At 47.8% G+C, this 26,395-nt stretch overlaps 1 protein-coding gene across 1 annotated transcript; it reads right to left on the minus strand.

Moving 5' to 3' along the window:
- On the minus strand, window positions 1-26,395 carry slc20a1b (solute carrier family 20 member 1b). Its single transcript, XM_063210326.1, has 13 exons — window positions 26,091-26,395; window positions 23,518-24,340; window positions 22,625-22,765; window positions 22,368-22,453; window positions 21,638-21,734; window positions 14,076-14,195; window positions 7,038-7,262; window positions 6,552-6,694; window positions 5,450-5,638; window positions 4,903-5,156; window positions 4,010-4,195; window positions 3,145-3,229; window positions 1-2,775 (listed from the first exon to the last, which is right to left on the minus strand). Exons 2-13 carry the CDS (start codon window positions 23,861-23,863, stop codon window positions 2,614-2,616), a joined length of 2,034 nt encoding a protein of 677 aa, XP_063066396.1. The 5' UTR covers window positions 23,864-24,340; window positions 26,091-26,395; the 3' UTR covers window positions 1-2,613.

The following is a 26,395-nucleotide window of genomic DNA, read 5'->3' on the forward strand; positions in this document are numbered from 1 at the left end:
TAGTTTTTACAATTTTTATTCATATTTTATTATTTTTGTTTTTCAAATCCCAGTCACAATTGACTTTTAAAAAAAAAAGAAAAAACAAAAAGGGTGGTACAACAGCACACATACGCTCGCTCAAACACACGCCCACACAATCTTTTTCTTTGGTACCTAAAGAAAACAAATACAACCGCAACATAAAGAAAAATACAAAGGGAAAAAAAATTAAGGCAACTACAGCAAGTCTAGAGTCTTTATGTCATGTTTTGCAGCCTGCACTGTAAGCAGTTGTGGAGGTGATGGTAGCGCAGCATCCTCCTCTCCCCTCCCCTCCCCTCCCCTGCGTGGACCACTGCAGACACCCCCCACCACCGGACACGGGGGGCCGGGCACCGCGTGGACCAGCATGTGGACAAGCAGAGCATGTGCCAGAGCATGTGCTAGTGTGTGCACGTCACAGCAAACAGGGGTCTGCGTATGTGTGCGTATTTACGCGCCTGTGTGTTCCATTGAGAATAGCATAAAAGGGCTTCGTCAGGCTGTTTTTCCCCCCTCCCCTCCCCTCCTCTCGGAGCTGCATTGCAGCAGCAGGGCTAAGGGAAGGCCGAGCAGAGCAGAACAGAGCTGATATACATTACGGCGTCTTCACTATGTGTCAGACACAGTCAAGTTTTACAGGTAATCAAATCAAAAACAAACAAAACAAATAAAAAAAATGGATTCAGAATTTTAAAAAGAGATCAATAAACACATTGTAAATCGTGTTCCAGCATCGATGTCTCTTCACTGCACTGTCACAAGTGATACTTCAAGGTCTTCAAAAGTACAGGTTGGTAAACTGCATGACTCAAAATGTGTATTGGTAAACAATATGATCGTAAACTAAGAGTAATATATGGTGGCCAGTGCTCCCAGCCTGTGACTGAGGGCCAGACACACCACAATAGACAGCAGGCAGAGCTCATGAGCACGCAAGACGGTGGTGTACCTTAACTGGAGAGAATGGTAACTTGACAGGGACGCAGGTCTCCTAGGAACACCAGAGTGTTATTGAAAACTGTGTTATGGCAACAGACACAGAAAATGGCCCAATCCCATCCACTGCCAAGCATACACACTCACACACGCACGCAAAGCCCAAATCGTGCGGTAAGCCTTACTAATCTAGCATGACTAGCGAGTATCAACTGTAGGCTTTAAAATGGCTGACTAATTGGGATTAAATGGTGTTTTAAAGATATACTGCACAGCAACGAGCCGTCTTACAAGCTTCTTGCATTAGGTGCATTGATTACAGTAATTAAGCATATTAATCAATCATTTGCATTGGTTTCCCTTTTTTGAAGTCTTGCACATACAGCATGACCAGATAACACAAGATGGTTATTATTTATTAATATACTGTGATATATATGAGGGGAAGGGTCGTATGTTAACATGACTAAACAGCGCCCCCTTTGGGTGGGTGAGCCGAGTAACCACCCGTGTTGTCATACTGAGGTCTGAAGCAGAGCATGTGACTCTGTTGAACTGTAGTGTTATAAGGTGAACCGAGAGAAACAGCCACTCCCTTCCTCACCCTCAGATGGGCCTCTTGTTGTGCCCATGCCACCTTTAGACATAATATGCAGGCCTACAATGCCCACCTGTCCTAACGCGCAACTTGTTTACAAGAGGAATCGATTCTGCGTTATTTTAAAACGCATCACTGCTCGCATGCCAAGCCTTGGCTGATTCAACGCCTAAATTTCTCCCCGGGTAGCACATACCGTATATGCCCAGTCCTCAACAAGCAAACACACACACATGCACACTCACATACATACAAACGCAAACACTGCACTTTGATGCATTCCACACCGCCAACAGGCCAGCGGCAGTGAACCTCGTTTTGTCATCGTGTTTTCTCCATGGAGTCGAAGCCCCACAGCCAAGGCCAATACTGCATTGAAATTGATCACATACTTAAACTTGTAGAACAGTTTGTCTTTTTTTTCTTTAAAAAAGGAAAATATATGTACATAATTACAATATAAAAATGAATTGTAGAACCAGAGCAAAAAAACAAAAATCCTTCCCCTTCCCCACTCCTCCCGCCCCCAAAAGAGATTAAGCTATGTACAATGACTACGCATTGAGGTGGCAACGATACTGCCAAAGTTTAGAGAAGACGAAGGAAGTGAAATGTGGAAAAGAAAGAGGAAAAGCTGTTCCCATGGCACGCTGGCCCCTGGCACACCAACAGAGCATGCTCACAGTGGCCAGAGCGCGCCAGCCAATAGGGTAACAGCAGCCAGGAACCCCAGGGGTGGGGGAGGGGAGGGGACTCGGGCAAAAAAAGGGGATACTTTTTTTTCTTCTTTAGTTTTTCTACCCCCCTCTCGTCCTTCCTCTGCCCACAGTTGGGAAGGGGGTTCATCACCATCCACTCCACTCCACTCCACCTTTTCCCTCTTCTCCTCTCATCATGCCAACTCCACTCCACATCTCCTCTCCTCTCTTCTCCCCTCTCCAGAGAGAAGCCGATCCCTTGTTTCCTCTCCTTGCTACTCCCTCCTGGTCCGCGGGGGCGTTGCATTGCGATGCGTAGCTGGGGGTGGTAGTGGGGTCATGGTGGTCAGGAAGGGGTTAAGAGGGGAAGACCAGTTGGGTGAAGATGGCCATGATGGCGGCACTGATGAGGCCAGATATCGGCACGGTGACAAACCAGGCCATGAAGATGTTCCGGAACAGACGCCAGTCCACCGCCTTGCGGGAACGCAGCCAGCCCACTGCCACTACCGAGCCCACCTAGAGGGAGAGAGAAACAGTTATAGACCAGGTCATGATATGCTAATATGCTTTGCAGCCCACGAGATGCAGCAGCCAGTTGTGTTCTAGCCTCGTTCTAACTGACGTATGGTTGTAGCCATTATATTGCATTGTTGCTAGGGAGCGGTGCATTTGTTGTTAGGTAACAGACATAAGAGTCTATTGCAAATGTTTAGATCGTTACTTTGGATTTCCAAAGATAAGATAAGATTCCTTAACTTTTTACTTAACACGTTTTCTTTAATACGCCCCTAGGTCCCAATTATCTATGGTGAAAGCAGGTGCATACGTTTAGTGCCTTGTGTATTCATTGTGCATATCTGTACCGTGAGTGCTGCTTGAACTTACCTTGCAGTGAGTGGTGGACACAGGCAGTCCGATGTTGGAGGCGACGACCACAGTGACGGCTGAAGCCAACTCAATGCTGAAACCACTGCACACACACAGAATAGCGGAACATTACATTACATTACGCTTAGCTGATGCTTTCATTAATTCAAAGCTAGTTATTATTTTTCAGGGTATTGGTTACAGGCCCTGGAGCAATGTGGGGTTAGGTGCCTTGCTCAAGGGCACTTCAGCCATGGATGGAGATGTAGGGAGAGGTCAGGGGGGATTCGAACCTGCAACCCCTAGATTGAAAGACCAACTCTCTAACCACTAGGCCACAGCTGCCCTACCACTAGGCCACGGCTGCCCTGGCATTGGAACACAGAAAATCATACGCATGTGTGAGACCCTTTCAAAAGGCTACGTGTGAGTGTGCCTATGTGTAAAAGAGAGCCTGTGAGAGTCTGAAAGGGCCTTTTAGAAACTTTATTTCACAAAGTTTGTGTGTCAGAGAGTGTGAGTGAGTAGGAGGCACTTTAGACAGTTGGGAGTGTTGTGAAGCGGGTGTGAAGTCTGAGACTGCGGTGTGAGGAGGTGGCTGGAGCACTTCATACAGATATGACACACACAGACACACACACACGGTCTGCAAGTGAGTGTGTATCTGCATTTCAGTGTGTGTACATGCGTGTGTAAGACTAATGAAGGTGTGTGATCTTAGGATTTACATGTGCGGAGACTCAAAACCCGAGTGGGTGGTTTGTGCGTGCACGCGGAGTCGTGTGTGTGTGTGCGTGTGTGCGTGTACCTGACGAGTGGTTTGTGAATTTGAGAGGGTGTGAGTGTGTGTGTGTGTGTGTGCGCGCGCATCTGTTCTGCATACCTGGAGGGGGTGATGGGTGTGAGGTCCTTGCCCATGGTCTGAATGACTCTCCTGCCCCACACCCAGAGGCCCATGCAGATGCCCACGCCCCCGTACAGCAGCAGCCAGATGGGGGTGGGGTTACTGGACACCACCGAGCCGCTCTCGTACACCAGCCACAGCGCCACCAGGGGGCCGATCGCATTACTGCAGACAGGAGAACCAATAACACAGCAAGTTACAGCAAACCTACCAAGTCACTACAGAAGTTACAAACTCACTACACAAGTTACAGGAGTTACTATACAAGCTACAAAGTTACAGCGTTACTTCACAAGTTACTACCATGGTCACCAAAAACAGTAAGTTACGACCATGGCCAAACCGCATTGGAGAGCTGCAGATGGCAACACGCAAGGACAAACAGAAATTGCACATAGCTGCTGTGCTTGTATCCTTTTTTTAGGTTTCTCTCAGAGCTAGCATTGGCCTAACAGCATTCATTAGAGCAGGGGAACACCACAAGACTTAAGTCAGCAGCAAGTGAAGTTACTTCTACAGTCCAACAACACTGCCGCTACTAGCGAGGCAGTATCTTGAGCTGCAGTTAAAATGCTGACTCACTGGATTCTCATAATGCCGATCTATATTTAGGCCCTGTACCACACACACGCACACCTCCATGTGTGAAGGAGCCAAAGCATGTGGGTTTTCATTCGAATGCTGATGCCTATTCACAACATCCATCACACAAACGTGTGTCAAAGAGTCAAAGCATGTGGGTTTTCAATAGAATGTTTATGCCTCTTCACATCATCTGAAGTTTTCTCCATGTGCTAAAGATCCAAAGCAGGCGTTGTTTTAAATACCATCTACTGTCCCACACACACACACACACACTCTCGCGCCCCCACCTGACGTCGTTGCCTCCGTGCGCGAAGGAGCCAAAGCACGCGGTGAGGATCTGGAGGAACTGGAAGAGCGTGGACACCTCGGGCCGGTCGGCCTCCGGCTCCTCCAGGGAGCTGTGGCTGCTGCCGGCGTCCTCCTCTATGGGCAGCGTCAGGGCCACGTCTCCCTCCCCGATGCAGCCCTCCCCTGGAGCCCCGTGCTCCGCCACCGCATTACAGTAGCTGGTGTAGCTGTCCATGCGCACACGCTTACGCTCCTGCAGGAGAGGAGGGAGAGGAGACCGGAGAACAGCATTAGAATCGTGCATTTTACTCAGTGTTTTGCCGGACAGGAGGAGAGACAAGAGAGGAGAGGGGAGGGGAGATAAGTGGAGGTGAGGGGAGAGGCAGACTAGAAGACAGGTCATGGTAAGGCTATAAGTATACTGCATTTCATACAGTTCAATTTACTTCACCAAAAATAGAAACACAAAACCACACACAGATGTAATAAGCTTAATAGTGGGCGGAGAGACACAAAAAAGGTGTTCAAAAGGCTAAAGGTAAGCACCTGAGCGCCTGTCTGTCCTGCGCCAGCCTTATCCCCCTCCTCTCCTCCGGAGGCCGCCGCCGAGGCCTTGAACTCGGACTCGCGCAGCCGGAACTCGTTGTGCATGCCGATGATGGTCATGGTGTAGGAGGTGTAGCTGTTGTTGCGGCGGATTGGCTTGTCTCCCGCCTCACCCATGCAGTCTCCAACCTGGACAGGACAAGATTCACAAGATCACCATTATTGCTACATAAGCTCACCTAGTTTTTGGTGTATTTTTTTTGGTGCTTTTCACCTTTATTAACCCTAGGACAGTTGAGGGACAGGAAACGAGTGGAGGGAGCAGATTGGCAAAGGACCTCGGGTCGGAATCGGACCCAGGGTTGCCAGCGTAATGGTAGGGCATCTTAGGTCAATAATAAAAAATAAAAAGATTGGGACTTGGTGGCTCAATGAGCCATCAGCCCTGTACACTCTCCAACCTCGACAAAGAGTTTGGTTATTATTTTACAGTTATTGACTCTTGTATGGGCCTACCTAATCTCTTGTCCATGCACATTTGATTATCATTTTATGATTACTGACTATGTGTAGACTATGGGTCTGTCTAAGCTTAGGACATTCAGTTTCTCGTCTGCCAAAAGAGGTTTATACATTTTATTTTTCTATTAAGTGTATGAAAGGACACTTGAGATTCAAACTCGCCACTTCTCAGTTACTCAACATTTCGGCGTGGGAGGCACAGGTGATATACCACTGATCCAAACGTCTAGGCCGATAGCTCAGCGCTACCGCACGTGTGAGACTTTGGGAGGGAGGTTTATCTAACGGATATCCCCCTTTAGGCAGACCGGAACCTGGTCATGTTAGGTGCCCATAGCAACCTATTACATTGGCATATCTCTATATACTTAAAGAATCTCTGGCCAAACTCTGTTAGATGGCATCCATTACATGTACACGCTATGCAACTCTGAAGGTCACAACAGTCCTGGGATTTGCCTTAGTCATCCTCTACCAAAGCAGTCTTGGGCATTAGAACCATAATAATGGTAATAAACCATTTCTCTGCGGGACAGCAGATGCGTTGCCTTATTATTAAGAGCATGTCCTAGTCCCCCACCTTGGCGATGTGCAGCTTGTGCAGCAGGTCCTTGTAGAGGCCGGAGTCCTTGTGTACAGTGTGGTAGGTGCTGTAGCCGTTACTGGGGGCGTGGGTGGGGCCGGACGAGCGCGTGCTGAACTGCACCTGCATCGTCTTCTGGACTGGAGGTGGTAGAGGAGGGAGACAGGACATGAGGCAGATGCATGTACAATGGGAGAGGGGATATCACAGTTTCATCAGCTGTATACATCAGTAGCACAAAGTGTACACTAAAATTCTGCACTGCAATTTTTCATTCATCACAACTGAATTCCTATCTGTTTTCAAAAAAAGAATAATCTCTATTGCCCTTTGAAAAAAGCAGCTACTCTTTCTGGGGTCTGAGACCTACTACAGGCCTATTATGTGCTTTTTTTTGGCCTTTTAAGCCACTCATAAGGCTGGTTGTAGTGGGCTTTATTCATATATATGGATATATCCATTTGTTTTTTAGGGACCACTCACTGTTGTTGGCGTTCTCGGCAGCCTGGCTAGTCTCTTTGCAGTCTGCGTCGTCCGAGTCTCCGCCGATGTTGAAGGTGACTCTGCGCTCCTCGGTGGCAGGGGGGCTCTGGGGGGGCGGGTCAATGGTCACCTCCTCCTCTGGCACCGCCTTTAGGATTGGGCATGACGCCAACTCACGCTTCTCCATCAGAGGACTCTCTGACGGACTGGAGGACTTATTCTCCCCTGAGATTTGGGATGGACAGAGAGAGAGACAGAGAGAGAGACAGAGAGAGAGACCGAGAGAGAGAGAGAGAGAGAGAGAGAGAGAGAGAGAGAGAGAAGGAGAGAGACAGAGAGAAATGGAGACAGAGAGAGAGAGAGAGAGAGAGAGAGAGAGAGAGAGAGAGAGAGAGAGAGAGAGAGAGTGAAGGGTACACAGGAAGAGTTTGAATGGGGTGGGTGGTGGGGTGGGGTTGGGGTGAAAGAGAGGGAGACGAGGTAAGTCTATAATCAGACACTGGCACAGACACACAGACGAGTCGAACAATACAATGGGGGCTTTTGCTTAACCAAACCACACAGGGCAGGCCAGGTCAAATTCCACACAGATAAGCAGCTCAAATTAGGCTGCTCATGTTCAAACAGAAGGGAGGGGAAAAAATAAGCCGGCGAGAGATAAAAAGAGATGGATTGAGAGAAAGGGTAAAAATGGGCACGCCAGCAAAAGGGGCAAAAAGGCGCGTCTGATTCCAGCTGAAAGGTGACCAGACCAGCTGCTCATGTGCGCCGACGGGGGAAGTGATATGACTGGGCAGCAGGATTACGGGAAGTAACGCGAGACACAGACACCAGTCACAAGTCTCTTTTCAAGCACTGTGCCAAACAAGCTCTTACTGACCACAACAAATGGGGCCAAGAATTACAAAAAAGGAGGAACAATTATGGCACGAGCGCATTATAACCCTCAACACTACCACAAAAAAAATGCATGAATGTTTGAAACAAAACCCAAGACCATGATTATGGTCAGGGGAAGTATGTGAGCTTTTAAGAGCTCACGATGTTTCACACGCATGCATATGTGCCAAGTATTCCTGTGGACAAACACACTTGAATATCAGCTTGGTGTGGTCAACACTCAAAAGTACAGCGGAGAGGAACCACGGAGTACTGTGACCATGATGGCTGAGAGAGAGGGTAAGGGCCAGGCCATCTCCAGTTCTACACAAACACACCCACTCGTCTGAAATGAAAACCAGTGCAGCGCCTCAACAAGACTACTGTAAGCACACATACCGCTGTCTTGTTGTTATGGCCTAACGAGCTGAGGTACAACCCCCTCCAAACATCAGAAGTTAGGGCTTGAGCCGGGGCCAAGTTAGTTGCAAGCTCATTTTGACGAAGCGGCTCATTTTCAGAAATCAACAGAACACTTGACTCATCTGAAATGAAAACCGTTGGAGGGAGGCTACTCCCCGACAAGCACGTCTCCAGATTCACACGATCCCCAAACGCCTCAAACTCACATGAGTGAGCGAGGAGTATGGAGGACTAGCTCAACCAAAGCCCAGGGATCATAAGTCAGCTGCCCACCGCCGTGTTTACAGGGGTCAAGTTGGTCCAGGTTAGCTGAGGATTGTGGCCCCTGACCCCTTCACCCAACCAGGGCTTTTTCTAGAAATTTTTGGCATGAGGGAGCATCATGCCGGGGGGGGGGGGGGGGGTGGACTTCATTTTATTTTTTAATTAAGCTAAAATGGGGCCCTCTGAGACTATTTCAGAGGGATTTTTTTTAACCTATGGGGTCACCTTAAAAGTAAGTAGCCTCTGACCCCCTTCACCTAACCACCCCCACCCAACTGCCTCCCCACCATCACCCAAAGATCTCTGCGCGCTCCCGGGTCGCTTCCCATCGTCAGCACCCCTGAGCCGCCCCTGGCCGGTCTTGGGCAGGCTGGGCTATTCCAGTGCCGAGAGCTGAGCTCAATTACCGGGATCAACACATGACCCAATTAGTCTGGACACATTGTGAGAAGCCAGACGCTACGCCTCTCACCACGTCACATGACTCAGAAGTCACACCAACCGACGCCTCCGTATCCCATCACAAGGCACTCTACACTACGCGTTAATCTGCTTCTGTAACTGAACAGCACCATGTGAGTTTTGGACTGTCCTTAAATGAGAGAGAGAGATTTGCCTGGTCAATGTGTGGTCACTCTGGGCCACTGGTATCCTACATCTGAAGCGCTGCCGTTATGTGGCCCTACTAAAAATTAAATCCTCTGTTGTCACGCGTGTGAGGAGCAAAGACACTACGCCACAGTGGACATCACATGACTAAGAGTCATGTCACAGAGTCACCTTGTCGCAAGAAGGGCACTGCTCTTCAAACTAATCTCTGTCTATAACTTAACTGTAGCATGGGAGACATTTTTTTTTTACCAAGCACACCGGTGAGTCTGCCCATAAACGAGTTTAAGTTGTGAGGAAATGGACTTCCATGAAAACTACGGATTATATGACCTGGATGAATGAGAATCCTCATAAACGCAGGGGCACCATATGACAATGGTTCCACTAAAGGATTCCGATTCCCCAATTCTTCCAGTTTCCTTCCCGTAAGTTCAACATGATGAAATGCACTTTGATCTTCCCCATGCCCTCTACTCCCATGTGAGGAGGCCAACACTTAGGCCATAGAGGAAGTCACATGACTCAGGAGTCAGAGCACTAACCTCATCCCACACACTGTGCTACGCTAATCTTCAGAAACTCCCATGCTTCACCCGAACACATTTACAGTCATTCTGCATCACTGTACTGGAAGCTCATAACCGTTTCTCATGACCCATTTCCGTCAAGACATATCAATAGTTAACCACAGCTGACAGAGCTGGCTTATAAGCTCAGGACCCCCATCACACTAGATGACCCAGTGACCAGAAAAAAATACTCAAACTTTAATGAAATCTGGAGAATGTAAAAACTTACAGCTAACAAATGTGCAGGAACCATGAAAAAAACCTGCTGATTTGTGGTGTGTATGATTTGTTCTCAAACATGGAGGTTCAGAAGTCTAGCCAAGCTGAACATCCTCACCTATGCTGTATCTGCTCATCAACAGACACTAGACCACAGGCCGATTCGGTCCCTCATTACAATACTGGCGTGTGCCATGGTGGACATGAGGACTTTAAACGATGCCGTACCAGGCTGGAAGCATCAGGGCACACAATATACCAAACCAACGTGATGAGACAACCCAATGTAGCATCATAATGCACGCCTTTCCACCAGTGGAACACGAATACTCGCTGATGTCACTACCATAGTACTAACATTGACATAACATAGTGCCTTTTTAGTGCCCGTCGTTCTGTTAACAACGAATTTATAACAGGGGCCATGTCTTCACCCCACTGCAAGCAACCAATTCAATTCTGTCCACAGAAGCATCGCTTGTTTCATCAGGGGAACCTGAATAGTTCGGCGGATGGGACACACAAAAGGGCCTTATCGTGCACTTTTGAGTAAAAGCATGAAAATCGGTACACATATCCTTCTTGATATGCTGATTAAGTTTAGCGTTGGAGGCGTCGCGAAAAATGCATCGTTTTCAAGATGGCCGCCAAATCCAATATGGCCAACCCATATTAATGAATCTACCTGATATTTGGTAGTGAAAGCATGAAAATCGGTACACATATCCTTCTTGATATGCTGATTAATATTAGCATTGGAGATGTAGCGAAAAATGCGTTGTTTTCAAGATGGCCGCCAAATCCAGTATGGCCGACCCATATTAATGAATCTACCTGACACTTGGTATTAAAAGCATGAAAATTGGTACATATATCCTTCTTGATATGCTGATTAGTATTAGCATTGGAGGCGGTGCGAAGAATTTAGCATTTTCAAGATGGCCGCCAAATCCAATATGGCCTACCCATATTAATGAATCTTCTTGACACCTGGTAATAAAAGCATGAAAATCGGTACACATATCATTCATCATATCATTGAGAATGTGGTATTTGGCATATGTGTAGCCCATATCCAATCATGTTAGTTGTATCTATTCAAACAAACTGCAGCCATCGCCTTTACACCCCTACTCATTCTCCTGATTGCACCCCAAGATCTGGTACCCTCACTGAGGGATGGAATCCATGCTACATTTCAGATCAGAACAATTGTGTAAAGTAGTAGGATTTCACAGGCTATGGTATATACTATGGCCAACATCAATCAAACTGCCAATAATGCCTAATTAAAAGATTGACATAAACTTTGAATAAATGGTGAATGGCACAGTTGGAACATGATGGCCATCAAAAAGTCAACTCAGGGTATGTAAAATATAACTTGAGTGAAAAGTTTACATGTACAGTATAGGATTCATTTCTAGACCATGATAATGATGTGAAGATTTGGCATGTGTGTGTGTGCGTGTGTGTGTGTGTGCGTGTGTGTGTGTGTGTGTGTGTGTGTGTGTGTGTGTGTGTGTGTGTGTGTCGCGTGACAACCGGTGCCGTACGGTAGTCTGCCCACTGTGCACAGCTGGTGTGTGAATGTGTATGTATGCGTGTATGTCTTTCTTCAAAGTGCTTTGAGTAAACTTCATAGTTGTGATACTGTGCTACATAAATACACATTGCAATGTATTGTATTGTAATATGGGTCAGTCATATTTGATTTTTGTTCATGGCCCCTAATATGAATAAGCATCTAATGTAAAGTAACTATGTGTACCAATTGTCATGCTTTTACCACAAATTACCAGGTAGTTAATATGGGCTGGTCATATTTGATTTGGCGGCCATCTTGAAAACAATGTTTTTTTCCCCGCGACGCCTCCAATGCTAATATTAATCAGCATATCAAGGACATGTGTACCGATTTTCATGCTTTTACCACCAAGTGTCAGGTAGATTCATTAATATGGGTTGGTCATATTGGATTTGGCGGCCATCTTGAAAGCGATTATTTTTTTGTGACTCCTCCAATGCTAATGTTAATCAGCATATCAAGAAGGATATGTGGACCGTTTTTCATGCTTTTACTAACAAGTCTCAGGTAGATTCATTAATATGGGTCGGTCATATTGGTTTTTGGCGGCCATCTTGAAAACGATTAATTTTTCATGACGCCTCCAATGCTAATGTTAATCAGCATATCAAGAAGGATATGTGTACCAATTTTCATGCTTTTACTACAAAGTGTAAGGTAGATTCATTAATATGGGTCGGCCATATTGGATTTGGCGGCCATCTTGAAAACGAACAATTTTTCGCGACGCCTCCAACGCTAATATTAATCAGCATATCAAGAAGGATATGTGTACCGATTTTCATGCTTTTACTCAAAAGTGCACGATCAAATCACCCATCCGCTGGACTAGAAACAACCACCTTCAATTTGGGGTGCAATCGATCTTGTGACAAATGGGACGAGGAGCACTGAGCCAGCCTTGGCATCTGGCGACTCTTGGCACCGGCCGCTCGGCGAGTCCTTTAAAGTGGCAGCAGGCGCCGTGCCATCCATCTCATCTGAAGGCCTTCTGTTCACCTCAAGCAACTGCGCCATTCGGACACAAAGCAACCCTTTTGGCACGAGGCGGTAATCGCAGCAGCAAACTACTGCAACCTCCCCATGCAGACTAAACGCACTCAGTGCAATAAGAAGCAAATCTGAATGTTATAGCAGATCTGCAAAATCTTCACCACCAGTGATCGGCTCAAAGTGCAAGATTTTCAACCAGAGTCTTTGGTTCTAAACAGACAATCGCAAAACAATTCCCCATTTGAAGGTAGTGATATTGATTAATGAGAACACTGCTGTAGAAACCCACAATGCATATTCCGCTACCTTTCCATGAGACTAGAAAAGGGGGAGGAGAGATGGCAGGAGGCAGTGCTCCCCTCCTCTGCAGTCCTCCTCACATGTGGCTCAGTTCTGTTCAGTTCAGTTCAGTACTGCTAACGTGGTTTACACCTTAACGAGCCCCATCTTCGCCACAGGGTAGCTCTCTCTGCTGCAGTCTCTTTTCCCTCCTTTTTTAAAAAGGCAAGAAGTTCTGCAGTCCAAGTTCAGTAATTGGACAGAAATCAATTTGGTAGGCTGAGGCGGACTGTGTTGCAGTCTGTAGAGATGTCTCTCTGCACTGCAACATTTAAGCTTACCCCTCCAGACAGTGAAACTGCAGCATTGACTGACTGAGATCTACACACACTCATCACTCAAGCCTGGAGTGTTGTGCACTGACCGGACTACAGATGTGCAGGTTTGGTGATGACGGGCACTCGCACGCGCACACACACCTCAAGCTAGATTGTGGTGCTCCAATACAGCATCACTGGTGTGGTGGACACAAACAAACACACACATACACAGACAACCTCTGTACAATGAACTACACAGAGGATATGGTCTGGTGGTTTGGCTGATGGTGATTTACACACACAGAAACACTGGTCTGGTGCTGAGACACACACAAACACACACGCCTAGTGGAGATCTACGTCCGTCCCCACCCACAGCAGCACAGGTCTGGTGACTGGGCACGTGGCGCGGCTGCTGGTGTGAGCAGAATGCAAATTGGTTTCCAAGGAGCTTGGCTCCACTAAATATAGACCAAACAGAGACCTACGCAAGGCCTGCATTAAAACACAAGGAGAGGGGGAGGGGGGACAACGGAATAAAATGATAGAAATTGGAGACTTATGCAAGACCCGCACATATTTGCTCACCCGCAAAAGTGTGGCAAATGTTATAAAACTGACATTTTAAAGAAATATAGGTTTATGCACATGTATAGTGCACAGGCTATAAGGGTGCATAAGGACAGTTATGAAAACGTCAAATGAAGTTTGAACGGATGTTTTCAATTTTAAACAGTTCTGATTGAGCCACCTCATGAAAGTGCATGAGAAAGTGACTACACAATCACTAAAGCACAAGGTTCACATGTGGACGTATGTGAGGAGTGACTTTCTTCCTTAAAAAGGGTTTTAAGCAACGTTAAGTTAAAATTTTAAGTTGAGGTGTACTTACGTTCGATCTTCTTCCTGAGGCGAGGGCAGACGACGAACCAGACGATCAAGGCGGTGAGGATACCAAAGCCAATGGAGATGAGGAGGGTACCCCACCATGGAATCTTGTCGAAGCCCAGCACTGCACACGGGCAAAACGCAGAGATGGGCACACAGCAGGCCACAGTGGATGGATGGGTAGAAGGAAGGAAGGATGGATGGATGTGGGGGAAGGTACGGAAGGAGGGAAGGGAGAAAGAAAGAAGAGAAAAAGGTGCTTTTGAGACAAGGTGGCAGCTGGTGCTACCATTCCCTCACCCCCAGACAGACAAGACAAGACAGACAGACAGACAGACACACACACAAGCTAGGGAAGGAAAAAGGGAGCAAGTGTATACACAAACAGGGAGAGCAAGGGACATGTGGAGTTCTGGATGGGGCTATTCTTAGTGTGGGGGCCTGTGAGCGCCCAGTGGCAGAGGCACAGACAGACCAGCCGGCAGCCGCAGTCGGCCCAAACAAGACCTGACATCATATTGGTCTGACTACACCACAGACGGGAAAGGGTGGGGGAACAAGTGAGACACAGACTCGAGGAAAAAAGAGGAGAAGGGGGAAAAAAAAGAAAAGAAAAAAGGACCAGGAGAAATAGGACATGTCATTCAACTTCTGTGTGCTGTAAGGAAGGGCAATGTGGGCCGGGCAAAATGTGTTGATCTAGAAATTGAAACGGTTTGTATGCAAGAGGAGAGTGCGGCTCATGCAGTGCGGTGGGTAAAAGCAACACTCCCGTGTTACAGTAGGCCTCTGGCTGGTGCTGAGAAGCCCAGCTGGGAACCAGCCTGCTCTGGGAGGGGAGAGGAGAGGAGAGGAGAGAGGGGCGGAGTGAACTCACAGCACACACACTGGCCCTTAACCTGGACACTGTGGCCTGGAAGAGAACCATAGGGGGTTGGGTGGACTGTGTGTGTGTTTTAGCAGCACAAGGGTGACAAATGTGCCAGTAGCGTGCTGTATGCAGGGCTATGCACCATACATCCGAGCCCTTGGTTAATGACACACACACACACACACACACACACACGAGGGAGAAGTAAAGTGTCACACACACATGAGGGAGAAGTAAAGTGTCACAGTGACCCAGGTGCTGGGCATTCACCGCTGCACATGAACACATACGCCCATATATGGGCATAATGCAGCCCGCTTCCTCCTCCTTCCTCCACTTTAATGGCATGGTGGCAATAGTCTGGAAAATGTGAATTACAGGGACACACAAAATGGTGTAGGAGGGACAAACCACAGTGGCATGAGCGAGAGCAGGAGGAGAAGGAGAGGAGGGGCGAAAATGTCAAGCTTGCTGTAGTGGTAGAGAGGTGTGTGTCACATGCAGAGGATGGTTGGGGAGACAGACAGGACAGATGGCAGCCATTACAAAAAAAGCCCTCTCTCACACACACAGTCCTCAAGCATCTCGCTCTCAACAAGCACCCAGTCATCACAAAAAAAGCCATCTTGACACACACACATACACCATAAAGGGAGAGTCCACAAAAGGCTGAGATTTACAACAAATCCCCGCCACAACTAAAGAGGGAACTGGAAGGGGATGGAGAGGGGAGGAGAAGGGAAATAATAAGGAAACCCAGGAGACAATAACCCACCAGTCAGGCAAGACAGCTGTGACTGTCTGTGCATGCCTCAGTGTGTGTGTGTGTGTGTGTGTGTAGGGGAAATATTTGCTGAAGGCAGTGTGTGGCGAGTGTTGTCTCTCCTCTCTCTGCCTGCGGTGTGGACTCGCACGCAGGCCTCACATGCCCCTGCTGCACTGCAGACTGCGGCACACTGTACTGTACTGTAGCACACCGGGACGACAGGCAGACGCGGAGAGGGGAAAATGATGAGCCTGATTGCATAACCTCACAGTGTACACAGTAGAGTACAGTGGGGAAGAGAACAGCAGGAGATGAGGGAGGAGGAGAAGAGGAGAAAGGACATGCGTGAGGTGAAAGAATAAAAAGAGAACTGGCCAGAGTGGAGTGTGAAACAAAAGGAAGGAGGCAGTGGGACATGGGGGGGGGGAAAGAGAGAGAGAGAGAGAGAGAGAGAGAGAGAGAAAGAAAGCGAGAAAAAGAAAGAAAGAAAGCGAGAAAAAGAAAGCGAGAAAGGAATAAAAGACAAGTAAAAAAGAGCAGGAAGGTGCAGGTCAGGTCAGGCAGAGAGCCAGGGAGGTGGATTAGGGAAAGAGGAAAGGCAAAAAAGTACTACTTTAGAAAAGACTACTTAAAGAAAGGAGCTCTGTTACCATACTTAAAAAAACAGCAGTGGTGGGATAAACAGAGGGATGTGGGAGCAGAGAGGAGCTTAAAGAACGGGATGGGTTTCTCAGGAACAGAGTGTGACATGAAGAATGAGGAAACGAGATAAGAGTAGGGTGGTGGTGAGGGAGCAGCTGGGCTCGGGCCCGTCGCTGGGCTAGGTTGGCAGAGACTGGTGCTGCTTACAGTGGGCACTGGCTTCTGGCTCTGCTGTCCTGCAATAGGGGTGTTAGAAGGGGAGGGAGCGGTGCCGTTTATGGGATGTCAAGGGGGGAATCGTAGGAGTAGGAACCCGTAGGAGTGAGCAGGTGATACCAGCAATGGGGCACATGCACTGATGCACTGAGGGGGGCGGCGTGGGTGATGGGGCAAGTGCTGCTGGTGTCCTAACAGGTTGTACGTGTGTGCTAGGAAGGGGTGGGGAGCAGGGACAGGTGCTAGCGACGATGGTGGGCTCAGGGTCTGGTATCCTGACAGGGCCTTGCCCTGGGGCTAAAATAAGCCATATCGACTTCCTACAACCCATTTGTTCAGAGATGTCCTGATGGCAAGCAAGGCAGCCGAGGAGAGGAGAGGGAAACGGTATAAATGATATGGGGACATGAGGAAAAGACGAGAGGAGAAAGGAAAGAAAAGGCGACTGACAAACACAGCACATCGAAAGACGGGCAAAGTGGGTGAAGTTGAGGGATATTATGGCTTCTTTGTGTGTGGGCGCAGACCAGACAGTAAACCCAGTGACTTTAAAAAGAGTCACAGGGGGGGGATGAAAACAACACTGATGCAGACTTACAGGGCAGAGGAGTGAAGAAAACAAAAAAACAAAAAACAAAATTCCCCCAGCGGCAGTAAGTGGTGAGTGCGCGACCACGCTGGGCAGCAGTGGGCTGGCTGGGTGTGGCTCGCTTGGCTTACCCACTTCCTGTTCTGTCGCTCCTGTTTGGGTCACACTGCACAATAACAAGCCAGCCCAGACACACATGGGCTGCGTAGGTGTGTGGACAGGCTGATTGGTTGGTTGGCTGGCTGTTTTTTTTCCGCTAGGAGAGGGGGGGGCATCCTATCCCATCCCAGTGCGTGCCTGTGGCCTAGCCGTGACCGTCTATGACTCAGAGTGGGTGAGAGTGAGGCGTGGCCGCATTGTGATTATTTTCCCTCACACCCAACACTCCCACTTTTTTTTTTTAAAGACCTATATCCCCCCAGTCAGTCAGTCATTCTTTTTTTCTCTTCTATGGAGCCGATCAGTCAGTCACTTTCATCTGGAAATTTTCCATTGTGCATTATTTCACCCGTGCGCGCCGGGGCCCTGTTTGCTCTGGCGGTCTCTAGGCAATCGCGCCCTTTCAGAATCATTCAGACTTTGATGACAAAAGGTTGACAAGGCTATACAACCATTCCCACCATAAATACCATAAAATACTTAAATGGGCATTGGGTTGGTGTTCTTCCGACAGGAGGACACAACGTTTTAACCATTTCAAGTTAACATACTCCCTACTGGTTACTTATTGTCGGGTAGTTAATTTGACATTATGGTCATCCTTGGTCAGGTCATCTGCCTCCTGCGTCAATAAACAAATAAAGTAAAAACGACGCCTCGCTTATCTTATCACAATTCTCCCTCCCGCCATCCTCAACACTGCCATAAAGTCATTCCACACAACTTAGCTTCCCATACACAAAAACAAACAACATTCCCCACGGGACTTCCAGTCAGAGCCGGATGGGCCGCAGACTTTGTAACCGTCTGCAAATACCCCGCCTGTCCATTCATTTAGACTGCGCCAGGCCAGCTCTCTTACCAACTCAAAACGGATGGGCCAAAAGCCATTGCCAATATGCCCACTGTGAGCAGGGACCTGCCTAGAAGGATTCTGAATGGGCCCAGTCCCCTGGTGTCCTGCACACTCCCTCCCCACTCTACTCTACTCCACTCCACTCCACTCCCCGTCGCCAGTTTGTTTTTGTCCCCCTGGCAACCAATGCCTCCCGCTGTGTTTTTCAGAGAAGAATCAGACCAGAAAATTAGCATTCCAGCACACAGACAGGGGGTGTGGAGAGGGGGGACAGGGGTGTTTGTGTGTGCTAGAGTTTGGGTGTCACAAGGGATGTGTGCGTGTGTGTGTGTGTGTGTGTGTGAGGGAGCTGTCAGTTACTAGAATGTCATAAGCCCTTATAGCTGAAGCGTCCATGCGGAAAAGTGCATACATCAGGACTAGTTGTGAAAACGTGACCAATTACGCACACTCGCATCTGAATTCTTAAAAAAGCACTTGCGCTGGGGATGGGGCGGGGGTGTTAGTCTGGCTGATGTGTCAAAGCGCTGACAGCAGTTTGCGGCGATAAAGGGAAATGTGATCGGCTGTATGTGCGGGGGGTGGGTCAGAGGCCGAAGCTTCCAGGAACGTCATGTTGCCAATGGACACTGAATGACCGGTAGCTGGGCCCTCTGCAATAATTTGTGGGGTGTGGGTGGTGATTTGTGTGTGTTTGAATACAAGCATATGCTATGACCCACATAATTTGCAAGGTGTTGAGTGTTCCTGAGCTTACTGGCGGGCGGTTTACGAGTGCATGTGTGTTAGAAAGTGGAGGGGTGGGGTGTTCAGGTTATGTGTAACCCCACCGCACTGCTGACTTCAATGTGTCAGTTCTACAAAGACACGGTGTTCACACCCACCCGCCCCGTTGGTAGTCAACCAGCCCCCCTGCCTGCATGCTGCGTGGGGGGGGTCACGCTGAGCCAACTGTACACAGGAATGAGACATACTATCCTCTCTCCACATACACACCCCCGTTAGGCAAAACTAGTACAAGGTGTCCTAAACTGAGGGCCAGTAGGAGAGGGGAGGAGAGAAAAACCCTAGGCCCTCCCCTTGGCCCAATTGGCTACAGTCCCTGCTACTAGCCCAAGACAAACCCCCATTACTATAGGGGCCCAGAAAGGGGGTGCGGGGGGATGGTCGTCTTCTTAGCACTGGGAAACAGACACACCTCCCTAATATATGGCCTCTGGGGTGGTGGTGGTGGTGGTGGTGGTGGTGGGGGGGGGGCGAGTTAGACACTTGAGATCGGGAAACAGGGTTTATGAAAAGCAAACTACTAAACTTGAGACATACGGGCCTCTTAAATCTCTCTCCCTGCCCCCGACCCCCTTCCTCCTTTCCTAAATTACATAAGCTGGGAGTGGGTGTTGCGGTGTGTGTATAAAATGCTAGGCAAAGCAGAGGTGCAGAGAGCTGCAGTGTAGAGGTCTATTGTGGCAATTTGGTAGCAGTGGACTAGGGGAGTGCAGGACAGGCCAAAGATCAAAATAATCCACCATCTTTCTAATCTCGTGCTGCCATGGCTAGTGTGTGTGTGTGTGGCAATTACCGCCTTGAAGTGTTCTGCGCCTGTGTGGCTTTGTACAGCTAACGTCTGGCTGTGTGAAGCTCTGTTTTAACACTGGCTCCCTCCTCTCTGGCTCCGTGTCTCAACACTTGCTCAGCCCATAAATGCGTGTTCATGTGGCTGGAAAAGTCGTTTTAAGTGGCATCGTTTTATGGGTGCGTGATTGGTATTGTGACTATATTTATCTCGGTTTATTAGTTTGTTGTTGTGCATAGTAGTACTTACATTTCCCTTTTAGTGTTTGTGTCTGTGGTGTTTCACAATGTACCAGGCCACAGCCCTGAGGAACAAGCAGGCTTCTCTACAGTCAGGAGGTATTTTACAGGAATGTCCTCTCTCCCTCTTCCTCCTTCCTTCTCTCTCTCTCTCTCTATCTCCTGTGCTGCGTCATGTCGTGAGGATTGCTCAGGTAAAGACAGGCCACCACAGGTTGAGTCTGCACTCGTCACTGCCTTTATTACATGCATCAACTTGCCTGAGGTGGTAGATAGGATAACAACCGCAGGGATTTGTCACAACGTCAGCCCGGGTACGGGCGAGCTTGTTACAACACCACCGTGACCCAGAGCCCAGACTGTCTCTCATAGTTTGACTGCTTTTTTTTTTTTTTTAAATCTTTGGACGAACAATGTCTGACTGTCCTTAGTTCCCAATACCAGGAGAGAAATCATTTGTTTCAGCAGATGGTCAAAATCATACAGAGCCTGCCTGAGTTCTTCCCTCCACAAACAAACCCAAAACCTAGCAGCGGCCCCAACATGATTACCGGTATTCCTGTTTGTACAGTGAGGGAAGTGTAATTTAAGAGGACGACTGGTGTGTTGAACCGGCTCTTATGTGGGTGGAGTGACAGTAGGCCATTTGGTATTTAAAGCAGTTAGCGCCTCTTGTCTCCTCGGGCCCTATTACACAACAACCGAGAGGGAGAGAGAGCTGGTCTGCTCTGGTTCTCACTACTGGCAACGACAACTACTGCCGCCACACTACAACCACCTTTGTTCCAGAGGGCTGCCATGCCTGTGTGTGTGTGTAGAGTGTATGTATGCATGTGTGTGTGTGGGGGGCTGGACATATGTCAAGTGTGTGTGCGGGTTTGAGTTATGTGTGTGCATACACACTCTTTAGAGTGTGATCTGGTCATACTCTGGCCTGTAGCCTTCAGTTAATGGCCAGGGCCGAGAGTCTCCGAGAGCTGAGGATCCCTGTAGGTAGAAGAACAAAACAAGGAGCAAAAGTTGCTCATTTAATGCAGGTTCCACAGGTCCAGACAGAGGAAAAAAATGAGAAAATAGCACAAAATGAGTTCAAAAAAAAGAAAGAAAGAAAGAAAAGTAGTACCCCCAAAAAAGGAAGTTTGCAATTTCAGAGTGTCATGACTAGTGTAGAGCATGGGTCTCACAGAAACCATTTCATTTGCCCTGCCTTCTTTTCATTCACTCATTCATTCGTTTCTTGCCAGTGCTGGACAAAGGACCACGTTATAATATTACACATTCATTGGGAACAAGGGGGAGAACGAGAGAAACACAGATTGAGGAAAAAGTCAAATAAAATAAAAAACAGTGCAAAAAGTTCAACATCAACAATACAACCCATCATTAAAATCTCACTAGAGTTCCAGTTCACTGTCCATTGTCCAGTCCTCCCAAGCACTTACAGCTTTAAGCTGGGCTGCACTGACTTCTGTGAACACACGGGGGTGGTGGGGGAGGCGAGGTGCTCCAGGAGGGAGGTTTAAGGCAGACAGGCTGACAGATATGCAAGAACAAGGGGGGTTGGGAGGTTTGCAGATTGTACACATATACAGACTCTCTCACACACACACACACAAACGCACAGAGACAGACACGCACAAGACTACGATACTCACTCGGTGCTCCAGTGAACATGATGGAGAAGAGGTTGATCCCCATGGTGACAGCGTAGAACACTGGCAGAGCCTTCAGCCCATTGGGCACTGGGTCTTTCTGTGGGGAAGCAAGGTGGAGAGAAAACTATCAGGCTGAAATCAAATGCTACTGAGATTGGGCACTGGCAGTGGAGGAGAAGAGGGAAAGGGGGGCAGAGAGAACAGTAAAAAGGATGATAAAAACAGGAGTGGCCATTATCATGTCAGATAGTGTTTGACAGTAATGGCGCACGAGAGAGAGAGAGAGAGAGAGAGAGAGAGAGAGAGAGAGAGAGAGAGAGAGAGAGAGAGAGAGAGAGAGAGAGAGAGAGAGAGAGAAGGTCAGAGCTAACGCCTCTGTAGGGAACACCGAGCCTTTGAGGCCTCCCCTAGGGGAGAGGAGAAGAGAAGAGCAGCAGTGCGGTGAGTACTGGAGTGGCCGCATGTCTGCAGTCACATGTCTGGCAGCAGCCATCAGCGAGACAAGAGGGCATCCTATTCCAGCGCCATATGATACGATATGATAACACAGGCAGGAAAAAGGGCCAACTCAACACAATGGACAAGTTTGTACTTTTTTTGCTATGGAATGAGACTGACAAAGCTTAACCTTGCCCAACGGTATGTGCGTGTTTTCAGGGAAACAAGGGTTAACCTTGCCCATGTGTATGTGCGTACACGCGTGTCTGATTTCAGGGAACGGAGGGCTTACCTTGCGCAGAATGAACATGCGGACAAAGTAGAAGAGAACAGCAGACATGATACCGGAGAGCAGTGGAGAAAGGAACCAGGAGGCAACTGGAAAACAAAGAAAAGTGGGAACATGGAGTATTAGCCATCCTCACGTACACAACACCACACAATGAAAACAAACAAACAGTCCCACCAAAAACGTGATTTTGAATGATCATGACCTGATCATGAACCTGACCAACAACAACCTCCAGCTCTCAATATCGGTTGACTTACCGATACGCAGCAGCTCAATCCACTTGACGCCCTCCTGGCCTCTGGCCACCAGCGTGAAGCCGATGGTCGCTCCCACAATGCAGTGCGTGCCGGAGATGGGCAGCTTGAGGAAGGAGGCCAGCAGCTGCCAGACGGCTGAACCTGCAGAGACCAGAAAGAACATGCACACACACACAATGATCACACTTGGCACACACATCAAAAGCCTGGCTTAACCTTTTCTCTGCCTATATCCGTCAGTCATTCATTCATCTCCAATGAATGCCGCCACATTACAGTGCACCTCAGTGCTGCTGTGCTGTTGCCAGGACGATGGAAGAATGGAAGCTGTGGCATGCAAATCGGATTGACACGCTGGCAGTGACACAAAACTTTAAAGTCCCTCAAAAATAAGACATTGCAGAAAAGGGGAGAAGAGTTGCCACACCGGGACTCGAACCTGGATCTTCTGGAGCACCAAACTCTGACTCAGACCCTACACCAAAGAGCAGAGCCAATTTTGGTGGTGCAGAGGGTCCATGTTCACAGCAAAGCAACTCGTCTCCCCTTCGCTACACACATTTATAAAAATGTAGAAGACTGATTGATCTGTTTTTTTGTTCCTTTTAAAAAATAATAACATGGACTAATGGGCATCAATTTTGATCCTTCATCACCCATGTACTGCACTTTGAGATGCTACTTGTATGTATGAGTAGTCAGTCAAAAAAAGCTTGCTTTGTCAATTCACTATGTAACAAGCATATCAAGCACAGATCATACAAACTGTGCCGCACTGAGGTGCACTGTGAGACGCTACTTGTATTAGTCAAAAAGTGCGTTTGTCAATTCATGCAACCAGCACATCACGTACAGATGACCGAAACTATTGCAGCAGTTAACCGTTTGCTTACCGAACATGGAGCTGACGGAGCCGGCCATGAGGATGTGTTCCGAGCCGTTGTACATGTTGACGTCGATGATGCCCTTGCGGATGGTCTCGCTGACCTTTGCCCCCAGCAGCACCGAGCCCAGTGTCTCGAAGATGGTGGCCAGGATACAGGCCTGCCGCAGAGTCACCACCCCAGAGCCCACGGCCGTCCCGAAGGAGTTGGCCACGTCGTTGGCACCCACGGAGAAGGCCAGCACGAAGGCAATGATGAAGCCGACTATCAGCAGCCAGAGGTAGCTCTCCATGCCAGCCGCCTGGGCTGCCGCCATGGCAATCACAGTTGCCACAGTTATCGCCGGGGAAGACATTACTGCTGTGCGGCTAGGACTCTTGTTTCAGATTTGTTTTTTGCTTTTCAAGATATAAACAGGTATGAGGAGTTTTTTCTTATGTTTTCACGCTTCACAATCTTACAGGGAATGTCTTAGCAAGTCTCGTAAGATTTTGCTACTTGTCAATAGTCAGCAGCAAACTAGAATAACTTAGAACTGAGGTAACTAGTGTTTTTTTTTGTTTTGTTTTTTTTGCCTTTGTTGCTCAAAACCCCCAGACCAACCTACACACCCTTTTTGCTACAAGTGCTCAGAAACCTCAAGTGGGTACTGACTTGCTCTGCTCTGCTGGGAGACAGCAACAAGTGAAGGGAACGAGGTGGAGAGTGGGCAGAGCTATTGCTATCCGCTCAGGCCACTGGTTTTGCTACAATTCGTCTGGCTTTGGTGAATTAAGCAGTTTGACAGAACGCCCATTGTGAGGTGGCCACGGTAGGTGAATGAAGGAACATCCTGAAAAGGAAAAGGGACAAAGAGAAAAGAAAAAAAGAAAGGTCCTTCCTGGTTATGCAACAGCAGATGCAAAGAACCTTTGAAGACAGCAACAAGTGTGCAATTCATCACTCTTCCTGAGAAACCTTTAAATAATTATACACACTACACATACACAAACAGCCATGTTAAATGGGAAGACAAATATCTGATGACATGGCCTGGAACGCAGTACACGCAGCTAGTAGATTACATTACTACCAGGTAAATAAATAAATAAATATTACGTAACGGCTCTACTATGGCCATTCATTCGTTGCATTATTCCAAGCCATGTAACCAACTGTAAACTCTTCTTCTAAGTGTAGCACCAACTGTAGTGTCAATGGTAGCACCACTAGAACTACTCACTCACGTTTCGTACGCCCTGCCAATTTAAAACAAGCACGCGACATTAGCGGAACTAGGTAAGGGGATGGAGACTCCCAACTGAGATCGCTCCCGGACGTGCGGTCCCAGGTGTTTCTATCACTCCCGGACGTGCGGTCCCACCCGATTATATTTCACGTATTATCATATACTGCCACATACAAGCAATTTAGGGTTAGGGTTAGGGTTAGGGTTAGGTTTAGGTTTAGGGTTAGGGTTAAGGTTAGGGTTAGAAACAAAAAACTAACATCAACAAGATAACTGGCTCCGTCATATGGCGGTGGTACCGATAGTCTAGCTAGTGGGAGCGAGATGAAAGGAGCGTCCTGAGTTGGGAGCGTCAATCAGGGAATCGCGGAACTAACACAAACCGGTTAGCCCTTACAGGAGCCTGATTTCCAAAGAACATTATGCTGTCTTACAGCAATGCACTACGTACAATAGACCATCAACTCTGACCGTTGGCTTTTAAACAGAAATAAAAGCATTTGACTATGATCAGTTGGAATGACGTCAAATATACTATGACAGGAAAGGATCTTTAATTATATCTTTAGATTACGGGGAAGCCCAAGGAAGGTAGCCATTTTAACCCATGGAGGGATTTTGTTAGCCTGCTGTTATACGCTTTAACAAATGTAGCCACAGCATAGCAGTAGTGATTACACCGTTGACATTACACGTACAACTATGCGTTGGGAGGTGTTTGTTGTAGTACGGACAATGATCAACCCATCCATTAATTAAACACAACCAAAAAGTCAACAAACTACTAGGCATCAAGCTAGCTGCCGGGGGAACTGAAGATAATGGCTTCTTCTCAATGTTTACCATCGAGGATCAATATTGCAATACAGTTTCAGAACCGGCCAAATGTTTTGTGTAATTCCAGCGACCCGTGAGGTAAATTTCTTTAAGATGCACACACAGTTGTGCCCATTTTTTTTTACCGTGTACTTTTCCTACCGAGATGACGTGAACCGGGCCGGCTGTCTACGTTCTGTAACACGTGTCGTCATTCATTCAATTTTACAAAGACGTTGAACCAAGAAACCAGTAGTAACTTCTATTTGACGACGAAACGAGTGAAAAAGAATCATGACCTCTCATTGTGCACAGACATGAGGCAATAACACAAAGTTCGTCATAAGTGTATTCATGAATGATGATGTTTACTTACGAGATCATTAAGCTTCAGAGAGGGCTAAGCTAAATTACTTAGCATAGCAAAAGCGGCTAACCTTATTCACTGACAAAGGGGTGGTAGTCACGACAGCTTAGAAAACCACCGAAATACTTAACAGCAGTATGGCAGAATGAGTTTAAGTGCAAGAATACTCACCACACACAGCAAAACGACTTTTGAGATGAAAATAGGATTGAACAGTTGAATTCAAGTTGATTCAGCCCGCCTAAACCGCTAAATTCGGCGCGCGCGGGATGTGACACCTAACACACTCTGACAGCAAATTACTTCTACAGTACGTTCCGCAACTAAATTTCTCACACTATAACTATTATGCACCTTGATACTGTCTCGCTTATCTTACACTAACCCTGACACTTGGGGGCCGCTATCTGACCCGACCAAGACAACCGTTTGTAGGCTCTCTAGCTGCGACGGCAGTGTGCGTAGTAAGCTACGGC

Source organism: Engraulis encrasicolus, chromosome 11 (assembly GCF_034702125.1).
Source record: "Engraulis encrasicolus isolate BLACKSEA-1 chromosome 11, IST_EnEncr_1.0, whole genome shotgun sequence".
In the NCBI taxonomy this organism is placed as follows: domain Eukaryota; kingdom Metazoa; phylum Chordata; class Actinopteri; order Clupeiformes; family Engraulidae; genus Engraulis; species Engraulis encrasicolus.